The 21191-nt window shown below is 45.6% G+C and overlaps 2 protein-coding genes across 6 annotated transcripts in view; both read left to right on the plus strand.

Moving 5' to 3' along the window:
- Positions 1 to 4664, plus strand: part of LOC127042885 (uncharacterized) — an 88813-nt gene extending 84149 nt beyond the window's left edge. The window contains exon 2 of the mRNA XM_050936391.1: positions 3711 to 4664. Within this exon, the coding sequence (XP_050792348.1) occupies positions 3711 to 4220 (510 nt within the window). The 3' untranslated portion in view covers positions 4221 to 4664. The remainder of the gene's footprint in view (positions 1 to 3710) is intronic.
- Positions 4665 to 11174: 6510 nt separating this feature from the next.
- Positions 11175 to 21191, plus strand: part of POT1 (protection of telomeres 1) — a 170360-nt gene continuing 160343 nt past the window's right edge. For 3 of the 5 annotated variants that reach the window (XM_050936141.1, XM_050936149.1, XM_050936150.1), the window contains exon 1: positions 11175 to 11451. The gene's annotated coding sequence lies outside the window, so the exon portion shown is untranslated. Of the gene's footprint in view, positions 11452 to 13605; positions 13679 to 14778; positions 14866 to 21191 lie in introns of those variants that run through there. The other 2 variants (XM_050936142.1, XM_050936143.1) reach the window with 2 other exon arrangements.

The following is a 21191-nucleotide window of genomic DNA, read 5'->3' on the forward strand; positions in this document are numbered from 1 at the left end:
TCTGTGGTGTCCATGCACACAGTTCTAGGGGGAGCTTCAAAAGCCTTTAAAAAAACTTCCTTGGCTGGTCCCTGGGGCAGGGAGTCAGAATTGTGTTTATAAACAGAGTGATTAATGGGCGATTAAGATAAGAAGGGGCTATTAAGATGTTTCCTAAGTTAAATGATCTGTTCCAACTCAAGCTTGACGAACTGCAAAAAGTGAGTTGCCTAAATGACAGAAAGTAATTGAAGATTTTTCTACGTTTCAATTGTTGGATTCAAGAGGTGGTAACAACATTACTAATATCTTTCTTTGAGAAGATTTTTTAGACAAAGGAACTGCAGTAGATCTAATTTACCTGGATGTTAGTAAGGCATTTGATACAGTTCCAAAGAGAAATTATTAGTTACATTGGAGAAGATTGGGATTAATATGAGAACTGAAATGTGGATAAGGAACTGATTGAAGGGGAGACTACAATGGGTCATACTGAAAAGCAAACTGTCAGGCAGGGGGGAGCTTACTAGTGGAGTCTGGAGTTCCTCAGGAATCAGTCTTGAGACCAATCTTATTTAACATTTTTATTGCTGACCTTGGCACAAAAAAGTAGGAAATTTGTGAATGATGCAAAGTTGGGAGGTATTGCCAATATGGAAGAATATCATACAAGAAAATCTGGATGACCACGTAAACTGGAGTAACAGAAATGGGATGATGTTTAATAGTGCAAAATGGGAGATCATGCAGGGACTAGCAACAAGAATTTTTGCTATAAACTGGGGATTTATCAGTTGGAAGTGACAGAGAAGAAGAGTAAGATATGAGTGGGTGTGCTTGTTGATCACAGGAGGATGACTATGAACCCTCAATGTGAGGTGGCTGTGAAAAAGGCTAACTTGGTCCTGGGGTGCAGCTGCAGCATGAGGCAAGGTATTTCCAGTAGAGACAGGGAGGTGTTAGGATACAAGGCACTGGTGGTGAGACCTCATCTGGACTACTGTTTGTCTGCAATTCTGGTCTCCCATGCACAGGCGCTGACTCCATGTGTAGGTGCTCTGGGGCTCAGGTACCTACAGAAAAAAAATAGTGGGTGCTCAATACCCAGGATCTAGAGCTTGAGTGTGGAATATGATGAGTTCTGTTTCTGTGCTGCTAACACACAGGGAGTTTATTTATAAACAGAGGCACGGTGGCAGGGAGTTTATTTATAAACAGAGGCATGATGATTAAGATAACAAAAAGGTTGTCATTAAATTAAATTAAGGATAGTTATATGATCCTAAAAAGCATTCAGAGGCACTCCAGTTTAAAGATAAGAAACAAAGGGTAGGAATAAATGGTCAGCATATTCATAAATGATCTGGAAAAAAAGGAGTAAACAGTGAGATGGCAAAGTTTGCAGATGATACAAAATTACTTAAGATAATTGCAAAACAGACTGCAAAGAATTACCAAAGCCCAGTAAGTAGAGATGGTGGGGACAGGTACTTGTACCTCGTGGTGTGAGCCCTGCCTAAGGGCCTCAGACACCATTTCACTATTACTCTTTCCACTGTGTAAAAACAGAGCTAATTTAGGGCTTGGCTACACTTACAGGTGTGCAGCGCTGGGAGTTACAGCTGTCTTTGTACAGCTGTGTAGGGAAAGTGCTGCAGTGTGGCCACACTGACAGCTACCAGCACTGCAGTGTGGCCACATTTACAGCATTTGCAGCGATGTTGGGAGTGGTGCATTGTGGGCAGCTATCCCACAGAGCATCTTGTCCCATTTTGGCGCCGTAGGTTGTGGGAAGGGGACGGAGGGGGCGGGTCATTCTTCTTCCTGTCCCAACTCCCCGTGATGCATCGCTTCACATTCCAGCAATCCCTGTTTTTCCGTCCACGTTTGGCGCCATCTTGACTCTCTCAACGGTTTCTGTGCAGCACGATTTCTGTGGGAAATGGAGCCCGAACTGCTGAGGAGTATGCTGATGAGTCTCGCCAGAACATCACGTTTGGCAGTTGAGCTATTCCTATGATCCAAAGTGATGAGGAGTCCGACGATGATAACGAGTCGCCTGACGCATACGACACAAAATTGCTGCTGGCATTCACAGAAATGCTCAGCACTGTGGAACGCCGCTTTTGGGCTCGGGAAACAAGCACTGAGTGGTGGGATCACATCGTCATGGAAGTATGGGATGATGAGCAGTGGCTGCAGAACTTTCGGATGAGAAAAGCCACTTTCATGGGACTGTGTGCTGAGCTTGCCCCCACTCTGCGGCGCAAGGACACGAGATTGAGAGCTGCCCTGCCAGTGGAGAAGCAGGTGGCTATTGCAATCTGGAAGCTGGTAACTCCAGACAGCTACCGATCGGTTGGGAACCAGTTTGGAGTGGGAAAGTTGACCGTTGGGATCGTTTTGATGCAAGTTTGCAGGGTCATTAATCGCATGCTGCTAAGAAGAACTGTGACTCTGGGGAATGTGCGGACATTGTGGATGGCTTTGCACAAATGGGTTTCCCTAACTGGAGGGGTGATAGATGGGACGCTGTCATAAATAGATAAGTAAGAGTTAATAGAACAGAAGTACTTCATCTCTCTTTTGCCTGGAAAGGGTTAACAAGATCAGTGAGCTGGCTGTTACCTGACCAGAGGACCAATCAGGGGACAGGATACTTTCAAATCTTGAAGAAGAGAAGTTTTTGAGTATGCTGTTAATTTTTGGTTGTTGTTCTCTGTGGGTTCTGAGAGTGACCAGATGTGCAATCAGGTTTCTCTCCAATCTCCCTGATACAGGTTCTTATAGATTCAAAATAGTAAGTACTAGGGGATAGGGCGAGTTAGGCTTATGGTTGTTTTCTTTATTTGCAAATGTGTATTTGGCTGGGAAGAGTTCAAATGTGTATTTGGCTGGGAGGAGTTCAAATGTGTATTTGCCTGAAAGGAGTTTAAATTGGTATTTTGCTGAAAATATTTTAATTTGTATTTGTATACTTAGGCTGGGAGGGTATTCCCAGTGTCTATAGCTGAAAGACCCTATACCTATTCCATTTTTTAAATTTACAAAGATCATTTTTACTGTTTTTTCTTTCTTTAATTAAAAGCTTTTCTTGTTTAAGAACCTGATTGTTTTTTTATTCTGGTGAGACCCCAGGGGACTGGGTCTGGATTCACCAGAGACTTGGTGGGGAGAAAGGAGGGAAGGGGTGAGAGAGAGGCTAATTTCTCTCTGTGTTAGGATTATTGTCTCTCTCAGGAAGAATCTGGGAGGGGAAGAGAGAAGGAGGGAGGAAGGTGCATTTTCCTCTCTGTTTTAAGATTCAAGGAGTTTGAATCACAGTGATCTTAAAGGGTACCCCAGGGAGGGGAAGCCTGGGAGAGGCAACGGTGAGGGAAAGGCTTTACTTTCCTTGTGTTAAGATCCAGAGGGTCTGGGTCTTGGGGGTCCCCGGGCAAGGTTTTGGGGGGACCAGAGTGTACCAGGCACTGGAATTCCTGATTGGTGGCAGCACTACAGGTTCTAAGCTGGTAATTGAGCTTAGAGGAATTCATGCTGGTACCCCATCTTTTGGACGCTAAAGTTCAGAGTAGGGAATTATACCATGACAGATGCATATTCCTATTCTGGTACCACCCTACCTAGCTTCCGAGTACGTTAATCGGAAGGGGTATTTCTCTATGGTTCTCCAGGCGCTTGTGGATCACTGTGGGCATTTCATTGACATTAACACAGGCTGGCCCGGAAAGGTGCATGATGCACGCATCTTTTGGAACACTGGCCTGTTCAGGAAGCTGCAGGCAGGGACTTTTTTCCCAGACCAGAAGATCACAGTAGGGGACGTTGAAATGCCCATTGTGATCCTTGGAGACCTCGCTTACCCATTAATGCCTTGGCTCATGAAACCGTATACAGGGAAGCTTGACAGGAGCAAGGAATGGTTCAACTACAGGCTGAGCCGGTGCCGAATGACTGTGGAGTGTGCTTTTGGCCGTTTAAAGGGGAGCTGGCATTCTATGTATGGGAAGCTAGACTTGGGGGAAAGCAGCATCCCTGCGGTTATATCCGTGTGCTGTACCCTCCATAATATTTGTGAAGGGAAGGGTGAAACATTCAGTCAGGCATGGACCTATGAGGTTCAACGCCTAGAGGCTGAATTTGCACAGCCAAAGAGCAGGGCTACTAGAGAGGCCCAGCACAGGGCTTCAAGGATTAGGGATGCCTTGAGGGAGGAATTTGAGGCTGAAAACCAACAGTAATGTTTGGTGCCTTGCATGGGAGTGGAGTGCAGTGGTTACAATGTTAGTAGGAATCTGTTTTTCCTAAGCTGATTTGCAGTGCCTGTTTCTTTCCTGGGCTAAGGTATCTTTTTACTTTCTGCAATAATAAAGACTGTTTTCAAAATCAAGGATTCATTTATTGAAAAGAAAATAACTTTATTGACAGACACACAACATTTTGGGAACCTAAAAGGGCAAGGGGGTGCGGTGGGGAACTGTACAGTCACAGGTTAGAATATGTCCTGTCTGGAGTGCTGTGCAATGACTGCTGCACTTCAGGATGCCTATACTGCATGGTGATGGGGGCTGAGTGCAGAGGGTAAGGGTCGTAGTTCTTAGGGCTGGTTGGTGAACGTACAGGTGTTGGAGGCAGCTGGTGGTGGTGGTAAGAACCTGGATGCTGGGGAAGGGGGTTTTGAGCTGACATTGGGCACAAGTGAAAGAGCTTTGGCACGGGGGGAGAGTGGGGGCGGCACGCCAGTGCTCTGCTTGAATGTCTATGAGCCTCTGGATAGAGTCACTTGATGTGCCAGGATGCTTATCAGCTGCTTTGTGCTTTTCTTCCAGGCCGCTGCATTTCTCTGGCGGATCCTGCTTTTCTTTTCCCTCCAGTCCTGCAGTTTTTGATTCTCTCTGGCAGAATGATCCATAACGGCTTGCAGCAGGTTGTCTTTGCTTTTTCACGGCTTCTTCCGGAGGTTTTGGAGTCTCTCAGCTGTTGATAATATGGGCATCCGAGAAGTCAAGGTTGCTTGTAGAAAGGCAGAAAAGGCAACAATTAACAGAGGCAGCATTGTTTATATCTCAGACAGTTATTCCCACACAGTGAAGGAGTTTACAGTCTTCACAATAGCATAATTTTCCCATGCCAAAGAGAGTACACATAACCCACAGGAGCCCCAAAATGGTGAGTAAGGGGGACTGATTGCTTCAGGGATGTGCAGGGGTTTCTGTGCATTGGGGAAAGCAAACAGCTACAGGGGGCACCTACACTGAACAGTCTCCCAACATTTTCCACAGGAGTTGATCCTGCAAGATATCTCACTGCTGCGGGTCACCTGGGAAGAGCAGGAGGGTCATCTACAGCAATGTGGCTTCCACCCTGGCCCCTATGCAGCTTGCCTTTGTGCAGCAATGGTCTCCCCACCCCTCGCAGCACAGTGGCGTGGACACGTTAGCCTGACTGGGACAAGGAACACAGTGGCTCTCCCAATAAACTTGTGCAAGCGCATTGCCCACGCTTTGGCTGAAACTTTTGAAGAGACCACAGAGGCCAATTACAGCGACGTGACAGACCACATCAATGGGCTATTCCACATCTAGGCATGCATGCATGCAGCCCTAACCCTCCCTCCTCTCCCGAAACATTTTCATCCTAAAAATACAAGCCGCTTACCGGGAACCCGCTCCTCTGCTTGTCCTTCACCAAGTACTGGCTGCTGCGACTGGCTACCTTCCTCCTGTCTTGAGAAGAGCTCCTGGCTGCATGCTTCCTGGGATTCCGGGTTGTCTCCCCCCATCCCAGTACCCTCACTATCGGTTTCCTCCTCCCCCCCTCCTCCTACCCCCACCACTCTCAAGTATCCATCGTTGTCCTCAGATTGGCGGTGGGGTCACCCCCAAGTATCGCGTCCAGCTCTTTGTAAAAACGGCAGGTCATGGGGGCAGCACCAGAGCGGTAGTTTCCCTCACGGGCTTTGCAATAGGCACTCCGCAGCTTCTTCACTTTAACTCTGCACTGCAGCGTGTCCCGGTCATGGCCCCTTTCCATCATATCCCTTGATATCTGCCCATAGGTATCGTAATTCCTACAGCTGGAGCGCAGCTGGGACTGCACAGCTTCCTCCCCCCAAACACTGATGAGGTCCAGCAACTCGCCATTGCTCCAAGCTGGGGCTCGTTTGGCGCGTGGAGGCATGGTCACCTAGAAAGATTCACTGATTGCGCTCCACACCTGGCTGAGCAAACAGGAAGGGGATTTTTAAAATTCTGGGACATTTAAAGGGCGGGTCACCTGAGGCCAGGGCAGTAGAGTTCGAACTGATGAGCAGAGTGGCTGAATAGGCATTCTGGGATACTTCCGAATACCTCTGGAGGCCAATAACAGCACTTTTGGTGGCCACACTGGCAGAGCAGCGCTGCATCACCAGCGCTGCAGTCGTTATTCCCCAGGCAGAGGTAGAGTACAGCCAGCGCTGTATCCAGGGAGATACACCGCTGGATGTGCCTTGCAAGTGTGGACTGTGTGTTAATTGCAGCGCTGTAAAGCCACCACCAGCACTGCAACTCTCTAGTGTAGCCAAGTCTTTAGACTCAACTGAGAGCCCACAGAGCTGCTTGGCCATGCCTCTGCCTAGCAGCTGAACAAGGGGCATGTTGCCACTTCCAAGGAGTCCCCCAGGTAAGCGCCACCCAGAGCCTGCCTCACCCCATCCCATGCCACAACCCCCTGCCCCCTCCCACACCAAAAGTCTGCTGCTGCTGGGGGGGCGGGGGGAGGAGGTGTGGACTAAGGTAAGGAGCCAAGTAGCTGAGCTGCCCTTCTCCAGCAACCATAGGGCCCTCCCCCAAGTTTTATTCACTGGTATTTTTAGTAAGAGTCATGGACAGGTCACAGGCTGTGAATTTTTGTTTTCTGCCCATGACCTGTTCATGACTTTTAGTAAAAATATGTATGACTAAAATGTAGCCTTATTCATGGTTTATGTTTATGAACCCTGTTGTAGTGTTTCCCCAAATTAATGCCTGGTTACTTCCCTCTTTTTATTAAAAGTTTCTTTTCTATACTCAGACTCTGTGCTTGTGAGAGGGGAAATATTGCCTGTTAGAGGCATGCAGAAGGTGGTATGTGATTGTCCCAGGTTACTGCGTGGGGGCTCGAGCTGGTTTTGTGTTGTACTGTTCAAGAGAAACACCTAGATATTGAACCCAGCCCTTGTTGCTGCCAATTCTATCAGGCAGAAGGGTTACATAACCAAAACACTTTAGAGAGAGAAATGTTACAATTCCAAAACAAAATAATAGAACAGGGGGAGAGAAATAAAGAGGTATTGGGAAGGAGAAATAATGTGATTTCTTGCTGTGATGCTGTATGATTAAATATGACCATTTATAACATGACAAGCAAGCAAAAGTAGGCTGTACCATACAGCAGGAACTGTAGACATAAGAATGTGTGGAGAGATGTAGAGTAGGTTGGCATTAAATAAGTACTAAAGGTGCTGGAGTGATAAGACTGATTTTGCTTGATGGGAGATGCTTGGCTGTCATGATGTTGTGCCTTGTACATTATAATATTGCTATGGCACACAGAGTAAATAGATTTTTGGCACATATCATCATGCTTCATCCAAACATCATCATGTCTGGGGAACGTGTCACTGAAATACCAGAGTGTCCCTATTTTCAGAGCTTCTCCTGGTACCTCCTGTCATTTTAACAAAAAAGAATTTTATCCTAGGTTTTTGTATCCCCTGCAGACTACAGGTACCTGAAGGTCCATGAACTGGACAGTGGACTGGCTGACTGTGTGCTTCACAGTCCACCCCTCACCAAGGCTGTTTGCACTACCAACTAGCATCCACCCTTCCCACTATGAGGCCTAAGATAACCCTTCTCTGTGTGTAGCCCACTCCACATAGAGTCAGAGCTAAAGTGTGAAGAGATGTTTGAATTCTAAATTCATTTCTGTACTAGCCCTTGCACCTGCAGAGGGATAGAGGGGAGGAGGCCAGTGTGAGGTAAATCCTCAGCCAGAGCCTATGATGACTCATCCCTCAGCCAATCCATAGCAAGGAAAGGGGCAGATGACCCCCAGGGACAAGTATTTAATCCCACGGGAAGAGCAGAAACACAGTCTGTGCAACATCACCACTTGGCTGGGAACTGTTCCTCTCCCTATTTCAGAGTCTCCAGAACTAAGTTGCCCAGTTGCAGCTAGAAAATGCCTCCCTCCGAGGGCAGGTCCAGATTGTTCCAGAGACACTGGGATTGGCTGTGGCAGCAACCACAGAGGACAATCCAAACGTCCTGTTGCCAAAGTGGTTTGTTAGTGGCCCTCATATGTTCATTATCCAGTGCCACCTGCTGTTTTGATTTGTACAGCCATCTACCCAAATGACAAGGCAAAGGTGAGGCTGATCATCAGCCTTCTAAAAGGAGAAGCCTTGCACTGGGTATCACCCCTTCTGGAATGGGCAGACCCAGTTCTTGGCTGTTTTGAAGAATTCATCCAATCTTCTTGCTCATATTTGATGACCACAAGTAGGCCCACACCGCTGAAGCCTCCTTGCAGTTCCTCACACAGGGTTCACAGGCTCAGCTTATTCAGCCTACTTCTGGTGCCTGGCTGCTTACACTACCTGGAATGAGGCAGTGCAGATCTACCACTTTTATTGAGGGCCAAATGATGCCATAAAAGATGAGATGGCTCAGGTCGCCCTACCTCTCCTTCCCCGAGTTGTCATCCTCTATCAAGTTTGTATCCAGACTGACAACTGGCTGTTTGAACAATCCCTGGAAAGGAGGAGTTACAACAGATCCCAGCCTAGCACCATAGCCCCCTGACCATGCACTCTGCCCAATCCCAGATCAGAGCCCATGCAAACTGATGCCACTTACAGATGCTTCACAGACCGAGAATGAGCACTGGTACCAGAATGGGCTCTGTCCGTATTGCTGGGAGTGTGGCCACTTTGCTTCTGGGTGCCCCATAGGTTCAGCCTGGCCCTTGTGCCAGTAAATGATCTTGTGCCGCCCCAATACAGGGATCATGGCTGGAAGTAACAGGGGGATCAGCTTCCCCAAATGGTCCTCCTCTACTACTTGCATGTGTCCCTGCATTACAGGACTCTCATCAACCCCACTAGCAAGTCCAGGTCTGGTTCTGGATCCCAGACACACCTTAAGTAAACTGAACCTTGCTTGCATTTATTGACTCCAGGACATCTAGCAACTTCATGGACTTGACTTTTGCCAGTTAACTGCCTGCCTGTACAGAAGTTTGCTCTGGATTGGGTAGGGACAATTGACAGTAATATGTTGTCCTCTGGGCCCATTTCCTATGAGACAGAATCTCTTCAAGTCCTCCAAGAGACCCTACAATTTAACCTGATCCTCTCATCCCACTTCCCAGTCATACTGAGCCTCCCCTGGCTTTCCCTCTATAACTAGAGCATTTTCTGGGCAACACAGGAGATACGACTTAACTCCAGGTTCTGCCAGCTGTGGTGTCAAACCAGACCTAGCATAGAAGAGCCCCAAGGAAGGCTGTGAACATCAGCATTGGGAAATACCAATCCCCTAATTCCAGCAAAGTATAGCGACCTTGCCAATCTGTTTGGTTTCTGGTATAGGTGGTGTTTATGTGACCATCGCTTATTAGCACAGAAGTGTTAAGGAAATGGACTGCTTGTGTGGATTGGTCTAGGCTGAGGTTGATGGTGGGATGGAAATTGTTGAAATCCTGGTGGAATTCCTCAAGGGCTCCTTTTCCATGGGTCCAGATGATGAAGATGTCATCAATTAGCACAAGTAGAGTAGGGGCATTAGGGGATGAGAGCTAAGGAAGCATTGTTCTAAATCAGCCATAAAAATGTTGGCATATTGTGGGGCCATGCGGGTACCCATAGCAGTGCCACTGACTTGAAGGTACATATTGTCCCCAAATGTGAAATAGTTGTGGGTGTTGGGTGGGGGCAAGGCTCCAAGTAACTGGTAATATGGCGTGGGGTCAAAAGTTTACATTCTCAGGCCTACGATTGCCCTCGGACTGCCCCCCCCCACGGGCTAATCAATATGTTCTTTTGAAGCTAGCATGAGTACGTGTTCATTTATTATTTTTCTTTTGTTCCTTTGTTTATGGTATAAGATGTGATTAATCAAAGGGGGTTCTGTATTGTGGGAAGAGGATGTAGTTAATTAAAGGATCCGGTAGTTAATGAAGTGTAAATGATCAGTTGTAGCACCTGTGAACATCTCTGTAAACAAGTAGAGTATATAAAGTAGGGAAGAGGATAGTAATCTGTGCACGATTTGAGATTTTGTATCTCCCTGCACCTTATTTGATTTCAAATAAAGAGACTTACTTCTCCACTCCGGTGTGGTCATTGGGGATATGCACACCGGTGCAAATGAACCCCAACTGTTGGCCCCCCTGCAACATGGGAGAGGACAAAGTCGCACAATTCAGCCACCAAGTTTGGCATGTAACTAGTTCACAAAACTGGGGAGAGGGGGGTGTAGGGAAATTACTGGCCTCAGGTCTCCACTAAGGAGGGGGGAGAGGAGGCGATCCCCTCAGCCAGCAACCCTCCATTCTTCACCAAATGCGCTTCAGTCTCTTATCCCCTGTCTCACTCTGCGTGGGGAGATTGCTCGGTCTTGCAGCCTCCCAAAGCCTGTGTGTGTCGGTATGGCTGGCCCAGGCTCACAAGTCAGGGCGTAGGCTGGTGCACGGACTCGGGGGTAGACTGAAGACAAGTTTCGATGTCTGTGTCCCTGGGGAAGACAGGGTCTGGCTACGCGCTTTAGGTCACCCGCAGCATCACTTTGGGCCCGAGCTCCTGCCCCTCCCCCTCCCCCTCCCCGTGGACTCCGCCGCACGACCGCCCCAGTCTCCACCCAACCCAGACAGTCCCCTCGGCCCTGCCGTTCCCTAGGCTGCCGCTTTCCGGCAACTCTCGATCGCGGGGCGCGCGCTCTGGCCCCGGCCCTCGAACAGTTTAACACCGCGAGGAAACCCCCTTGGTAATATGGACATGGCACGAGGCAGGACTTAACGGACACACAACGCGCTGCAGCCCACAAGAAAAATGGCGGCCGTTTGGCTTCGCCCTGGAAACCTTGCCCCTGCAGGGCGGGGCTGGCGAGCCCCGTGTAGGGGGACGGAAGGAGGGGAGCGCGGAGGACGCCATTTTCCCAGAGAACCAGTGACGTAGAAGGAGCGTAGGCGGCTGAGCGGAGGAAGACGGGACAAGCCGCGGGGTTTGTACTTAAGTCCCAAGGCGCTTCCTAGCGGGTCCCTGCAGGGTTCTGAGTGCCCAGCCGGTCTGGGGGACGCCTCTGCTCACGCCTCTTTCCCAGAGTCAGCTGAGCGCTGCGTCCTGCCCAGGCTGGGGACATCCGCAGTGGGGCCGTTGCATTGTTTTGGTTGGGCTAGGAAAGGGGCTCAGCTAAGGGGGAGCTGCTGCCTGGCCTGTGATCGTGACAGGTGAGTCTCCTGTTGTGATTATCCTTCCAGCGAGGGGGAGAGGAGCCCTCGTAAGAGTTAAAACTTTAGAGTGGAAAAAAGGGTGGGTGTTCTGCACCCACCGGCAGCTCCCCGCCCCAGCTCGCCTCCGCTACGCCGCCGCCTCCTCCTGCGCCCCTGAGTGGGCCGCCGACCCGTGCTTCTGCTCCCTCCCCGCGCTTGAGTCGGGAAACAACCGCTTCGCGGGGCAAGGCGGTAGGGGGGAAGAGGCGGGGCCTGGGCGGGGTTTTGGGGGGGTCCAATAGGGGCAGAGAGGAGGCGGGGCGGGGCCGAGGGGTGCACCAACCAGCGCCAAGGAAAGTTGGGGCCTGTGGAAGCGTCTCTTTACATTTGAGAGCGGTGGGGTTTGAGGTCCCATTTCTTCCCAACCGTGCACGATTCTGTACAAATTGCTTTGGGTTGCGTTTCATGTTGTGTGGATTGGTTTGAAAATGAAAGGGAGTCGTTATATCTTGTGACTGTGCCTGGTTACTGTAACTGGAGGCGGGTGCTGAGGGTATATATTTTTTGGCAGTTGTGCTGGATTTATGTATTTTGATAAAAACCAAACAAACCCGAGAGGGGCTATTATGTGACATAGAACATAATTTTCTGTAAACCCAACATTTAAGGGCAGGCATGTGTAATAGTAAGTTTGCATCTTGGGTTGTATGCATGAAGCTTAGAAAATAGTCTCCCTTATCCTGTATATTTTTGTTTTCTGATACTAAAATGGCTCTTCATAGGCCTACTCTCCCTCCCTCCCTCCCTCCCTTTTAACATCTCTTCTGTCGTGTAACCTGGACAAATGGAAAACAATTCTAAGGAATTTGTGTCAATTTTAAAGGGGATGATTCTCCCAACCCCCCTTTATAGAGACAGTAAGGAGCCAAAGGTATATTTAAAATACTCATCTTTGCTGTCTTATTTTAGTTTTTATATCTAGCATTCATGTTTATTTGTGTGGCACATCTAAATCTTTTTTTTATCGAAAGGCATTAGTGGAGTAGACCCTACTGCTGCAGACATAGGAGAGGAGAAAAAACAGTCCACTGTGTAGTACTAAATAGGGGAGAAAAAATATAATCTAGTCCAATTAGAAAGGTCCTGTGTTCCCTTATATTCAGTCATTTAGGAACGTGCAGTAGTTAAATGCCCTGAGGTCCCTACATTTGATTAAAGTCAGAATTTAAGAATGGTTAGTTAACCTTAGGGCTTGGCTACATTTGCAAGTTAGATCACACTAAAGCCGACCAGTGTGCTCTAACTCACTCCCACACTGGCAAGGCACGTAGAATGCTTTGACTCCGTGGCTAGAGCGCTCCTGGTACTCCCATCTAGTGGGGAGGAATAAGGTCTGATATGCCTTGGCTGAGATGCCGCAACGTCATTGCGAACAAGGTGTTGCATTACTGCGCTCTGATTATGGGACATTTCTGGAGGTCAGTCCCCTTAAGTCAAGTGGCCACTCCTGTAATTTTTTTTAACTCGGCTGTAGGAATGTGGATATGCCCTTTCAAAGCTCAGTTTCTGACAGCCATCATGCGTATCTGCTCCGTGACAAAGCAAACATTACTTAGGAATGTTGCTTGCTGTCAGTGTGTGAGAGAAAGGTGAGGGAAAGGGGGATCTGAACTTACAAGACAGCATGTTGACGCACAGCACCCCAAAAATCCACTCTCTCTCCCCCCCATACACACAACACACTCCCTGTCACACTCCATCCCACTCCCTGCATTTGAAAAGCACCTTGCTCCCAATTGAATGCTGGGATAGCTGCACATAATACACCACTCCCAATGTCACTGCAAGTGCCGCAGATGTGGCCATGCTAGTGTGTTGCAGCTGTCAGTGTGGACAAACTGCAGCACCTTCCCTACTGTGCTTTCCGAAGGCTAGTTTAACTCAAAGCGTTCTACATCTGCAAGTGTAGCCAAACCCTTAGTTTATTTACATCATCCTAAAGGAATTAGTAACAAAAAGGCTTTTTTGCTTTTTGAGACCTACCTCAGTGAACTAAAAGAGATGGTTATGACCATAGGTAGGATACCTAAATGCTTGACCATAAACATACTTTTTAAGTTACTTATGGTAAATGTTGAGTAAAAATTGTAATTTCTCTCTTTTGTCCTTTAGAGATTCTAATAATGGCAGTTCCAGGCTGATGTTGTGGTAATCTAATCAGCTCGGGTCCTCCACACTCCATGCAGTGCGTTTGTCTACAGCACATTACTGGCTTGATATGTTTAAATGAAAAGGCTGTCTTCTTCAAATCATATTAGTTCAGACAAGAAATGGATGTGTGTATGGTTCCTCAGCTGAAGAGCAGGATGAAGGAGGGTGCACAGAGTTGTAAGAGGGAGGAATTGATTTAGTAACAGACTTTCTTTTCAGAAAAATGACTTGTAATATTAGTCGCTGTATATGTTATTATTATCCTCCTTTAGAGTGGGTGTATGTTTGTTCCTTCACCACTGCTAACTTGTCCTGTAAAGCTCAGTTGTCGAACTCATGCACAATAATTATTTAATGATAGTAGGTGTTGAGATTCACAAAGTTAGCTTTATAACCACTAAAACACATTTTCAACATCACAAATCAAAATATAAAAACTAAATATCCTTGTTTGAACTCTTAAGTCGCCAAGCAGCATTTTTCTTACTTTACCTATCTGTAAACATTGATTATTGTCAATGGAAATATTTTTTCATTGGTTTGTGTGCACAGAGAAATCAGCATTTACTGACAAAAATCTAATCCTTCCAAGCCTAGTTATAATGTACAGGTCCTGAAGTAATGAGGAAGTTTGCATGCATCTGTTTCTTGTCTGCACTAAAATGCATAGGAGGATAACTTATACTGTGTCTGTAATTTGCACAGGTTCTTACGTTGACATAGCTTGTCTCTAAAAAGATGTTGGCAAACGATAGCCCCATTGGCAGCATAACTTCAGATAAACTTAAGAACTTCTCAGTCAAGAACCTTTTTCCCCTTGTTTAGATTATCTTCCAAGCAGGAAATATTAAATGCAAGTTCCAGTAGTAGGAGCTACTAGTGTGCAAAAGGGCATAGATTCTGCTAGTACTGTAACAGACAATGTTTAATGATAACCTTTTGACAACTCTCATTATGCACAATACACTAACACATCATGATATTTAAAAAATGAAGTACATTAGTGATGATTAAAATAAAATTCCAAAGTTGTTAGAATTATTGCATCTTTGTGAAATAGGAAGATAGACTCCATTAGGAAAAAAACTGTGCTCACTGGCAATCTTTCTTATCACATAAAATGTAACTCACTTATCTCTGGCTATTTTGTTGCCTTAATTGTAACAAGGAACCTCTACTTTCTTCGCAGGTATTTAATGAGATCCCTTTAAACATAAACCTGTAAGTGGGGGTATGAGCCATGTTTCGAAATCTGTTTGATTTGTTCTGATGTATTTCCACTCATTTCCTCCCCCCCCGCCTTCCATCCCCTGGTTTGGTCTGATTTGATATGATTGTCTACTTTCCTGCTTAGGCTTCAAGCTTTAATATTTGCTACCACATTTTTGCTACTCCTAGTAGCATTTAGCTACTCCTAGTTATTTAATATAACAGTTAACACCGCAGTTACTCTGAATGTTTTTTTAATGCTGCCTTGTAGAGTTGTGACCTCTGAGGTTTTTGATAGTTAAATGTCACATCTATTGGTTTTTAAATACACATCTCTTCAAAAAAGAACATTTTTTATTGTGTAAAAACCTTAAGTGCTTAACTTATTTGTTTAACCGGACTCTCAGCATGAGTTGGATTTAGCAATAAAGATGCATACTTACCTTGTAACTTTTCTTTTCACAAAAGGATGTTTTCTTAATTCTTAGTACAGTACAACTAGTGAATAATGTAGGTGTAATGTAATGGGGAGGGGAGGGATTTTTTGCTGTGGGACTCTTGCCATGAGGAAGAGTTAGATTATCGTCTTTTGGTTTTTTCTTTTGTATATTGCCTGTGCAACCTAGTTTGAACCCTTTGTGGTATGCATCAGCATCATCTCCTTTTTTTAAGCAAACATCGAGTAGGGCTGACTTTTGTAGGTTTCTTGCATTATGCTGTAGGTACTGTGACAGACCCAGACCAGTGGGGTACAGGAGTCTGGTAGAGGACAAATATACTGGTCACTGGATGAATAGTTTTCTGTTCCCTGAGGGGCTGCACTAGAGTAATCAGGAACCTGCTAGAACCAATTAAGCAGACAGGCTGATTAGAACACCTGCAGCCAATCAAGGCAGGCCAATCAGGGCACCTGGGTTTAAAAAGGAGCTCACGCCAGTCAGGGAGGGAGAAGTCAGAGAAGAGGAAGTGTGTGAGGAGCTGGGAGCAAGAGGTGCAAGGAGCTGAGAGGGTATACTGCTGGAGGACTAAGGAGGACAAGCATTATCAGACACCAGGAGAAAGGTCCTGTGGTGAGGATAAAGAAGGTGTTTGGAGGAGGCTATGGGGAAGTAGCCCAGGGAGTTGTAGCTGTCATGCAGCTGTTACAGGAGGCACTATAGACAGCTGCAATCCACAGGGCCCTGGGCTGGAACCTGGAGTAGAGGGCAGGCTCGGATTCCCCCCAAACCTCCCAACTCCTGATCAGACAGAGGAGAAGTTAACCCAGACTGTGGGGAAGATCACTGAGGTGAGCAAATCTGCCAAATAAGTGCAGGACCCTCCAAGGTAGAGGAGGAACTTTGTCACAGTACCTAGACTGCCAGCCACTCTAAGGCTAGGACAATTGTACAGATGGAAAACAAAGGCACAGAAAAGCTAAATGACTTGTTGAAGGTCACAAAGGAAGATTGTAGTGGAGCAGGGATGTGAAGCCAGATTTCCCATGTCCTAGGCTAGCTCCCTAATCACTAGATTATCCTTCCTCTCATATATGCCTTATAATAGTCTTTACTTATATAGTTTCATACTATTTTTTTCTCCTACAAGATCCTTGCATTGTTCTATGCACTGAATGGGTGCTTTTTATCTTCATTCAGTGTCTGTAGCCCCATATTTCACGTACTGCACACCATCCAAACCCTATAAAAACAGAATTATGAATTTCCTTGTGGACTTTTCTGTAGTTCTTCATAATATCTGAGTGCTTCACAAACATTAATCTTCACAAATCCCCCTGTGAGGTGGTGGAATCCCTATTTTATAGATGAGGAACTGAGGCACAGATACTTTAATGTAAAAGATATCCACTAATTCTGGAAATCCAATTTTAGATGCTTTGGACCTGATTTTTCAGAGCATTTACTACTTTTTAGCACTGTGGATGTTCAAAGCACAGCTCTCATTAACTTCAGTTGCAGCTGTGAATATTCAGTTCTTCTACAAATCAGACACCAGGGTCTCAACTCATGTACTCAGAAAATGAGGAACACACATGAAATGTTTGTAAGTGTTTTGCTCAACATCACATAGGAACTCTGTGGCAGAAGCAGGTATAGAATCTAATTCTCCAGGACAGCATTCAACTGCCTTGACCATGCGACTCTCCTTATGTTCCTGCAGTCCTCAGCTTCATTCACAACACACCTTCCAGCTTCTGCAGCAAATAAAGCAGAGAGTCCTACAGACAACGATCTCTAACAATTGAACCCAGATTATTCCCAGAGCACAGTCCATTCTGTGCATGAAATGAGGCCAGGGTCCTGTAGGGAAAAAGAGAGTATGCAATCATATCATTAAAGGCTGTATAATAAAGCACAAGGGGCCAAATTAAGGTTGCCTGAGTAACCTTAATTTTGGCATTTCCAAACTTTGCTTTATGTTGCAAACATAATATTCTTTTTATTTAAGTTTTTACTGTAACATCCTAATTTAAAACAATCCTGCAAAATACAGAAATTTCATCACGTGGTACCATAATAAATTCCACGTGAGTCGTCTGGCAAGGCTTGGACCTTCAAATCCACAGCACAGACCTCTACTACTCGAGCTAATGGACTAAGTGCTAGCAATAGTATGCTGTTGTCCTCGGTGTGGGCCAGAAGCTACCAAAAGGGGATGAGACATATTTTGCCAATAAGTTTCACAGTTATTTGCTAGTCAAAAAAGGAATATTGAGACTCTCTGGAATCCTGGTTTCAATTCCAGATTCTATAGGAGAGTGTCTTTTACTGGTTATAAACACTTCTGTTGCTATCCACACTCTCATGTGTCTCAGGATCCTGCAATCGGCAGCCATAAGGCAGAACTGCGGGCCCATGCTTTCTGCCTTCCCGCAGCTCAGCAGAATGTGAGAATGCAGCTGAGATGTCAGAATGCATGACAGGACTTTCAAATGTGTGACTGTGACGTGAGATGCTTGATGCTTGGTAATCCTGCATAAAAAGGGGCATCAGGACTTTTTTGGTAATTTCCAGGAGTGACTGTTTAGGCAGAAGCCCACATCTTCTGCCTTCAGCACTAGAATGAGGAGGGTTTGAGATTCTCTTCCTATCTGTTTCCTCCTTCTCATTTGGTTGGTAGGGGAAGACTCTACTACACACTCCATTCCACTCACCTTCTTCTTCTCACCCATTGTTTTTTTTAGGTCCTCCTAACATAGGATATTTCAGCTGTAAAATCCTTGTAGTGTTTTAGAATATCACTGTTTTCAAAGTTGCTTTCTTTGTCTACCCAAGATAAATAAAATAAGTCTATGCAATCGTTGTCAGCCGAGGAGTGTCTGCTTGTTTATTTGATCCATAAATGTGGGTCTAACCTTCTTTGCAGTTCAAAGTGTATGATATTCTGAGTATTATGTGCAGGATTTATTGACCCTGTCTTCTATACATTATTGACACTGACTTCTGTATATTGTCTTCTATACATTGTCAGGCCTCTTTATTGGGAAGAAAGTAGTGAAAAAGGCAGTTGCACTATTGGCGTAGGAAGTATTTTCATCATTTTATTCTGTATGTTAGTGGGATACTCTGTAAACTGATGAGATTTGGTATCAAGAGCTTCATGAAGTCTTGCTACTTTCTCCAGCTCATTTTGTTACTTGGTTATAGAAGGTATTTTTTCAAAATTTGCATTACAGTGTTTAAAAAAAAAAATTCCCCCAAAGTAAGGAGTAAGTATTCTCAAGTGAGGGCTAATTTGACAGACGTACTAGAATATACTGTGCTTTCTCATGGATACCTCATTGCCTGGATACAGTAGGTGAAGGACCCAAAAATTGGTTTTACTGGTATTGCTTTTTAACTCATTGTCTGAAGGAAAGACTTGATATCGATACAGTAGAACCTCAGAGTTACGAATACCAGGGTTATAAACTGGCTGGTTAACCACACACCTCATTTGGAACAGGAAGTATGCAATCAGGAAGCAGCTGAGACCAAAAAAAGCACAAATATAGTACAGTACTTTGTTAAATGTAAACTATTAAAAAAATTAAGGGAAAGTTTAAACATTTTTTTGACAAGGTAAGTTAACAATTTCTGTGCCTGTTTCATTTAATTTAAGATGGTTAAAAGCAGCATTTTTCTTCTGCACAGAAAAGTTTCAAAGCTATATTAAGTCAATGTTCAGTTGTAAACTTTTGAAAGAACAGCCATAATGTTTTATTTAGAGTTACAAACAACTTTCTTTCCTGAGGTGTTTGTAACTCTGCGGTTCTACTGTAGCTAGAAGATAACTGAATCTTTTAGGGCCAAAGTTCTAAAACTGGACTAAAAGCTCAGAGAACATATTTCACTGCCAATTGTAGATGGTCTGCACTACAGGTATAAGAAATGAAGGGGTCCCAGGTACAGTGACCAAGTTAAGGAACAACTGTCAAGCCTTCCTCCACTGCAGTTGCCTTGGCTTGTTGGTGTGACGAGCTCAGTACAAGGGCATGGTTGCACAAACTTGCCTGATCCTCCCGAGCATATACTCACATTGCTAGCCTGCGCTGCCACATTCTCACCGCTCTTTTTAGCGAGGTAGTTAGATTAAAGCTAACATGGGCACCTCCACACGAGCTGCAGATTACACCCTGGGTTGCAGTGTAAATGTAGCTTAGATGGGGGAACAGGAGTGGATGACCACTGAGGGAGGTGTGAATAGTAGATGGACTCAACTGCTGGGAATGAAGGAACTAACTTGGGAAGGAGTAGACGGAGTTGTTACTTGTTGGGGGTCTTGAATTGCTAGAAAACTGTGAGATGACAAGACATCTGGCTCCATATGCACTGGCGTGCTTTTTAGTCTTCAGTATGATTAATTCATTATTGTTTCTCATTTTTACTTTAGAAAATGCAAAAGCTTATTTTATGATCAGTACTGAAAATGGGTCATAAGTGTTATGTGATGATTCAACAAGCCTAGAGTTGAAAGAAATGGTAGGAAACAAGCAATTTGAATGGACTGAAATAGTGAAAACAGTTAATTCTCTTAAAGTAAAATGAAATACTGTTTTAAGAGTTCTTAAGTAGTGAGATGAAAAAGGGCCACATCTGCCTGCGGAAATTGCATGCAGGGCCATGAATGTAGGGCTGGGGCAGGGGGTTGGGGTGCAGGAGGGGGTGTGGTGTGCAGGAAGGGGCTCAGGGCAAGGGGTTGAGGCAGAGCGGAGTCTGAGGGGGCTCAGGGAAGAGGGTCGGGGTGCGGAAGGGGGCTCAGCCAGGGAGTTGGGGTGCAGGAGGAGTTCATGGTGTGGGCTCGGGCCTGGTGCCGCTTACTCGGAGCAGTTCCGGAGCAACAGCGGTGCGCATTGGGGCCAGGGCAGGCTCCCTGCCTGCCCTAGCCCCGCGCCGCTCCTGGAAGCAGCTGGCACCACATCCCTGGGGGGTGGAGGGCAGAGGGCTCTGTGCACTGACCCTTGCCTGTGGGTACCTCCCACAAAGCTCCCATTGGCCGTGGTTCCCCGTGGAGCCCTCTTTTCCACCCCCTCCTCCCCCAGGGGCCACAAGGACATGGTCCCGGCCACTTCCAGGAGCGGCGCAGGGCCTGTGGTGCCACAGGGGTGGCAATCCCCCGGGCCAGTTCTGGCTTGCGGGCCATAGTTTGCCCACCCCTGCTATATATCATTGAATGAAACTCTGTTTATTGAAGAGTATAATATTGAGCATGATCTTGTGAATGAAAGATTTTGTGTTATTGTGGTTTCTGAGAGTTAGAAAATATCAAGTATTTTGGTTAGTTTGCCTGAAACCAGTGGAAGGACAAGACTGATAGGACTGGAAGTTCTATTATAGTGGACATCTTCCAAAAAGACTAAGTATGAAGAAATAAGTTTTAGTTAATTTTGTTTTATTTTATCATCTGATATCTTGAAAAATCCGTGGAGTCTAGTTTTTATTAAATCACCATATGTATTACCTAGGGAGGTGGTGGAATCTCCTTTCTTAAAGGTTTTTAAGGTCGGCTTGACAAAGCCCTGGCTAGTATGATTTAATTGGGAATTGGTCCTGCTTTGAGCAGGAGGTTGGACTAGATGACCTCCTGACGCCCCTTCCAACCCTAATATTCTATGATTATTCTGTATAAGTTGTATGAGAACTTGTGCACAAAGTTCTGTAATCTCGTTAAAGTTGTTTTTATGCCAAATTCATGCTACACTTCATATGACTTTTTTTTACCAACAGAAATTGTTGTAGCTTTTTTGTATGGCAATAAACTGCTGGTAAGGACATAAAAATATCTATTCTGGCTTTCCAGGTCAAAGTCTGATACTTACTATTTTATGTGGATTTTATGGGAAGATGATACTCATTATT

This window comes from Gopherus flavomarginatus, chromosome 1 (genome assembly GCF_025201925.1).
Source record: "Gopherus flavomarginatus isolate rGopFla2 chromosome 1, rGopFla2.mat.asm, whole genome shotgun sequence".
Taxonomy (NCBI): domain Eukaryota; kingdom Metazoa; phylum Chordata; order Testudines; family Testudinidae; genus Gopherus; species Gopherus flavomarginatus.